The sequence below is a fragment of the Rhipicephalus sanguineus genome, chromosome 8 (genome assembly GCF_013339695.2).
Source record: "Rhipicephalus sanguineus isolate Rsan-2018 chromosome 8, BIME_Rsan_1.4, whole genome shotgun sequence".
In the NCBI taxonomy this organism is placed as follows: Eukaryota; Metazoa; Arthropoda; class Arachnida; order Ixodida; family Ixodidae; genus Rhipicephalus; species Rhipicephalus sanguineus.
Window position 1 is genome coordinate 48,173,071 of NC_051183.1, and position 6,100 is coordinate 48,179,170.

The 6,100-nt window shown below is 47.8% G+C and overlaps 1 protein-coding gene across 1 annotated transcript; it reads left to right on the forward strand.

The window, feature by feature from the left end:
- The first annotated feature begins 494 nt into the window (after window positions 1–494).
- LOC119401836 (uncharacterized) lies at window positions 495–5,480 on the forward strand. Its single transcript, XM_049418403.1, has 3 exons — window positions 495–810; window positions 3,754–4,323; window positions 4,465–5,480. The coding sequence occupies exons 1-3, from the start codon at window positions 526–528 to the stop codon at window positions 5,068–5,070; spliced, it is 1,461 nt and encodes a 486-aa protein (XP_049274360.1). The 5' UTR covers window positions 495–525; the 3' UTR covers window positions 5,071–5,480.
- Window positions 5,481–6,100: the final 620 nt, after the last annotated feature.

A 6,100-nucleotide genomic window follows, 5' to 3' on the forward strand; every position in this document is an offset into this window, starting at 1 on the left:
AACAATCTGCTTGTTACTCGGGGCCCATGTACAATATTTTCTTGTCCTGTTATGCTCCACTGACCACAATAACTAACAATAATATACAAAGAAGGTCAAAAGTAAGCCATTACGTTTGCTTAAGTGACGTAACTGCATAGACGCCTTCGACAAGGGGGAGGACGTCATTTTAATTAGAACGTTCATTACCCGGGCCTTCTTGAAAAGGCAAATCATTCTTTGAAAACGCGTAGGCTCCACTTGTTCGCCTTTACTTCAGACATACACAAAGAGTTGCTCCGTTACTTTTTTGCACCAGTAAGCGTCCGTCGGTCCGTCATGCGATAAACATCGCCTGGCGACAAAAGGACAGTTCTATCGGTTGAGTACACATGGCTGGAGTCGTTGTCATAGCTACGCGATTGAGTAAAGCAAATCCGAGCACCCAGACGAAGCACCCGACCGCGATATCTAGATATACGGAGTCGTCGTTGCACTTCCCCGGAGAAAGCAAAGAAGGCGGTTCCCGTATGGTCACCTTTCGCCATGATTCCAGAGGGTCATTCGTACGCTGTGTATGGATTTTCCGAAAACCTCGACTGGAGCACATTGAACTTCGTGAAACCCGTCGACGACATCAGAGTGTGCAGTGCTTGCGGAGTAGTTGGTAGGAAGACCGCTTTCATGCCATGTCGCCATGTTTTGTGCGAGCCTTGCTACGAGCATTGGAAGTCAATAGGCAGCCATGTCTGTTTCCTCGACGGAGAGATGTGTCCAGAAAACGAAGTCCATTGGATGGAGTTTCCAGCGGAGAAGATGATGAGGTGTGAGGTAGGAGACACGTGACAAAGTTTTTAATCAATCTAACCGCATTCGGCTCTGAATCCTTCGCTGTTTTCTTTAAAGGAACACTAAAATTGCAATTATACATGCCACAATTTTTCTCATGCACGAGTAGTTATTGACCCTCTAGCAGCGACTCGCGAACCAAAATGCAATTGACGGACTAACAAGTATCTGTCTTATCGATTAATATGACCAGTATGAAGCACGATTTAAAACGGGTGGCAAGACCGCCAACTTTTAGCACTTGCAGCGCTTCCTCGCGGCCACCTCCAGACCGCGAGCTGGCTGATCACTTGGCCACAGAATGGAGTTGCGCAAGCCTCAGTTGACGTTTCTTCTGTTCGGCGCACACATGCAGTCGTGTGATTGTCACCAGCATCGCCATCGTTGTCGTCAAATGCATCGGCAAGTAATGACGGCAACATTCTGGAACATAGAATCGCCGCGGTTCGCAATGGTGCGAATCATTTGCGCTTCGATCCTTCGGTCGAAAGGAAAATGGACGCCGTTCTTCTTTGCACCGCCAGATGGCCCTACCTATCCAGCCTCTCACATTTATGGCTGCAGTAATCCGGTAATACGCCAACGCAAAGAACTCCATGGACTAACTAAAGTTCTCTGTTAATGCTACCGGCGTGTTACTTGTTAGCGATGTTATTTATTTACACGCTTCTCCACTTTGATAGCTTCTGCTCGCGTGTACCCTACGCGTAATAAAACGACACACTCTTACCGCTTTTTCCTCGCGTCGAACAGCGCAACTGCAGCTCAAAACAGTTCTCTGTCGTGCTGAGTTACGAGCACACATATCATCATCCAATTTCCCTTCGCCTGCCTTTTCTTCGTGGTTTGCGTCTCGTAACTTGATTAAATATTTCGAAGCGCCGTGACGAAGATGAGGCATGTAGAGTGAGGAGTGTCACAGGAGTGAAAGCATTTCCAGACGCCAGCGCCAGTGGGCGCCACGGTAAGAACACTCGGATAGTCATGTCATCGCTACTGGCGCAACGTGACTCAGGATGGTATGGGCCACACCTAACACGTCACAGGAATGTCGATGTCACAGTGTGCTGAAAGCCCCGTGGGCTTCCGTATGCTCTTTGCCCTCGAAATAAACTAACTTCTACATGACGTACGCCATTCATGTTTGGTCAAACATACTTATGCATAGCGAACAATCGAATGATGGACACATCTCGAAATATTATGTCAGTGCCCTTTTAAAGACTTCTCAGGTAGCTCCCACCCACGTAGCACAAGAAAGTTGCAGATACTAGTCCTGGCCATTTCCGCAGACACATTGCAATGTGGGCTGCATTTATAACAAAGCGTACTTCAGAAAGCGTGGTCCGTCTTGCCTATTCATATCCAATGCTAAATACAATGCTAAATACTATAAATGCCTAATTCTCTTCTACAGTATATGCTGATATATAAACTAGAGCTGTGCACGGGCCGTATTTCCGAGCCCGAGCCCGGCCCGGGCCCGCTGACTTTGTCGAAGGCCCGCCCGAGCCCGACGGCAAAGGGCTGGGAGCCCGCCCGGCCCGGTCCGACGTACGAAAACACAATCCCGAGCCCGGCCCGGCCCGGCCCGGCTTTTTGAAGGTTCGCTGTGAAAACAAAACAGCGTTTTCCGGTAATTTGGCATTTTATTGAGCATATAAAATATGATCAAACGACACACGACGAACTGTCTCTATTGCACAGATTACAAATTGTCGTGCAAAAACAGCAAGCAGTCCACCGATTCCGACTTCAACGATGTGCGGCGCTTTTGCATTATGTAGCCCGGCGAACTGAAGTTACGTGCGCTGCTTGCACTCGTCGCCGGAATTGCTAATATCTTTTTGCCAGCCTGGCAAGCTTGGCATATCTCTGCTGCTTGTTTTTTCCAGAAGACTAAAACTTCAGATGGACAGGACGGCGATTCCATAGAGAGATAATCGGAGAGCTCATCTTTTGTAACTGCTACATTCTCACCACTGTCGCTCCACTCGCTGAACAACTGCAATGGAAAGGAAAAGCGGAAAAGGCGCTGTATGCGTGCTGGAAAACAATTCCCGCTAATTCTCAATGTTTCGGGCTTGAGTCGGGCTTTTCGCCGGGCCCGAGCCCGGCCCGATAAAACTCCAAGCAGCCCGAGCCCGGCCCGGGCCCGAGGTGAATATACGTCGGCCCAACCGAGCCCGGCCCGCGGGCCGGGTCGGGCTCGGGCTTTCGGGCTACCCGGAGCCCGTGCACACCTCTAATATAAACACTCTCGCGAAAACGGTTGCTTTCGACGGCAGGTTTATAGGGGATTCTATAACCGGGGCGTACTCGGGGTACAACTTGGTGCAGCAAATCGACGCTGTGGAAAAAAAGGCAACCGCAACGGTTTCGATAAGCAGGAACAGGCATCAGAAGATAACATGGGCACTCAATCTTCCCTTCAATACTTCAGAAGCGCAGGAGCTGGGTGGCATTAGAGGCAGCCGGGGATATTGGAAGTTGTTAGGGGTTTATGCATGTGTGTAGTTTCTTGCGCTTGCGCTAGTACAGTCTTGATTGCCTCTCGCGGGCGAGCTTACTAAAGAACTACTTAATCAAAATGGGGTAAATGAAGACGACACCGAAGTACCAGTCGGAAGACGCGACAGTTCCGATAAACAGAGCTTATATGACACAGTTTCGAGCATTTTCGAGCAGATACGGCTGTATTTTTTTAATTGTCAGCGCACGGTGGCCCCACGACAGCGTGAGAGGGGCTGTGCATCGACGGCCGCGACGTGAAAGTCCCAGTGGCGTTTGCAGGGTGAATGTTATCCTGTTGGGGCATTTGCTTTAACTTTTAGAGGCAGTAGAGTAAAATGGGGCGCGATGTGCTCCATATATCGCGTTCCTTCATAATCCCTGAACGACTGACAAGTTTCCGTGTCTTTACAGGTCAGCTGCTGGAACAGAGGAAACGGCTGCGAGACCATCATTGATGTTTCAAGCATAGCAGATCACTTTCACCGAGACTGCGCCTACCACTGCACGTGTTGCCCAAACTGTTCGTCGACGGTTCTTCGGAGAGACATCATCGCGGACCTTGAATCAAACTGCACCAACTACGTCTTGAACAGAATGTCGAGAACGCTCCCATGTGAGGATGTTTCAAAGGATGCGCAATGGCTTCGAGAAGATCTCCATGCCTTAGAGTCGACATTCCGAAACGCCAGCCAGAATGATGCGTCATTGCTTTCAAGTCTTCAGGGAATCGCAGCAAAAAACAGAGGCAATCAGATCCCCATTGCGACGATGGCAGACGAAGTAGAGCTGCTGTCACAGGTGATGAGGCAGACACAGAGTGAGGTGGAAAGAAGCAGCGAAAGACGCGTTAACCAAAGCGTGGAGTTGAGGAACTTCAGAGAGTGGCTCTGCGCGGAGTTAGACGAAATCGAAAGGGCCGCCATTGAGGAATGGTCCTGCGAAAGAGTGACCCTCCACGAAAATAAGGAATGTGAGGAACATGTCGACAACCTGGAATGGCTGCAGAGGGAACAGGGAACCATTTCAAGAAATCTAGAAGTGAAGAACAAGGCCCGAAGCGAGGATGTTTCAAAGAATGTGGAATGCCTACGAGAAAGTGTTCGTGCCTTAGAGTCGGAACAGGTCGACGGCTTGGAATGGCTGCAGAGGGAAGTGCAAAGCCTTTCAAACAAGCTAGAGGAAGTGAAGAACAAGACCTCCCACGAAGCAGGCTTAAGAAAAAGAGCAGCCGAAGACACGTTTATGGAGGTCCTAAGCACAGCCGTGCTCACTTGCGATGTATACTGCCTAAACAAAAGGATAGAAGTAAAAGGGTTCGCCCATGTCATTGAAAATGCACTGAAGGTTCCCGTCTTGATCTTTTGGTGCGTGCACAACTGGTCAAAGGTCGCAGACGTAATGAACTCGAACAGGTTCCGTCAATTGTCTACGAGTTTCCACGTTCACCGTAGATATCGGATCTGCCTTACCCTTGCTTGTGATCTTTACAAAGGGGGATTTCACTTTATCGGTCATGTATCGAAAAGTATAGATGCTACTGTCGAAGGGCCACCCAAAAACATGAAAGTGGTTATCCTAAATCGAGGGAGAAGAGGCGTGGAATACGAGCTTGACCGTACTACTGCTGAGCGTACATTTCTCACCAAGCCTTTTGGCTTTGAAGATCTTCAAGACGGGCGAAGTATTCAGGACGACAAGCTAGAAGTGTGCTTCAAATTTTCCTACTAAATCCCGAGTTGTTATAAAGGTCCCCTTACTTATCTTTATGCATCTATGTAGCTCACGAAATCGTTCTGCCAAGGCTGCTGAAGGTGTAACTGAAATCGTTTAAACAATGAAGCAACTTTTTCATAAACCAAATGTACGAACCATGTCCACTTTCTGCTCTCGTGAATGTTGTAGAATGCACTACGCAGTTTGTAAAAGCATAACGGGTTGGAGTGAGATGGCATCGAACATATTCGCCTGCACTGAAGCGTCGTCGCCAATTTTGTGCGTAGACAAGTGTGACTATTCATCTGCGTTCCATTCAATCACGCTATGTTGTAATGAACTTCGTCGATCTTACTAATATCTCTCTTTTTCGTGTTGTTTCATGCAATCCATACGCACAAAAGCATACAGCCATCGCCAAGAGAAGCCGCTATCAGTATATATTTAGCATGTGATTGCATCATGATTGATTTCGATTGCAATAAAATATGTGATTTCTAATATGTTGTATTCGCCTTACGTTTCGAAAACAAATTACAGTATGTTGAAAAATGATGCTGTGCCAATTGCACGTATCCTGCACTCTCTGGGGTAGCATCCCATACGACGCATTCGCCTTAGTCGAGTAGTAGGTGACATTTTCACTCTTGGTACAAATGGTACCGCGGGATTGTCAAATGATTCATGGTTATATCGCTGCTGTAGCAAGAACAATATCGCATTTGCAATTTCACAATTATTCTTGCATTACAATTTTTGAGGACCAATAAAATGGGGAACCACCACAGAAGATGAAAAGAAGTTTCGGGTCATGCACTGGAGTCTTGTTCGCAATCAAAAATGAATGCGCGAAGACACCGGTTATGTATATTTCAGAATATGACATTTCAAAACATGCATAAACGCACTGTTTGCGCATCCATTTTTCATTGTGAAGAAAACTTCCTTGCAGGATCCGACACGTCTTGCTTTTATGTGAACTTTCGTGGTCAGTACCCATTTTAATTGTCCTCGTATCTTTCGCCGACCAGACGGCTTTCCGTCC

What these genes read in the sequence shown, in the direction of transcription:
- LOC119401836 (XM_049418403.1), top strand. Translation starts at nt 526, where the DNA reads ATGATTCCAGAGGGTCATTCGTACGCTGTGTATGGATTTTCCGAAAAC. An exon ending in AGAAGATGATGAGGTGTGAG is followed by an intron (nt 811 to 3,753) that starts GTAGGAGACACG and finishes GTGTCTTTACAG; the next exon opens with GTCAGCTGCTGGAACAGAGG. An exon ending in ATAAGGAATGTGAGGAACAT is followed by an intron (nt 4,324 to 4,464) that starts GTCGACAACCTG and finishes GAGTCGGAACAG; the next exon opens with GTCGACGGCTTGGAATGGCT.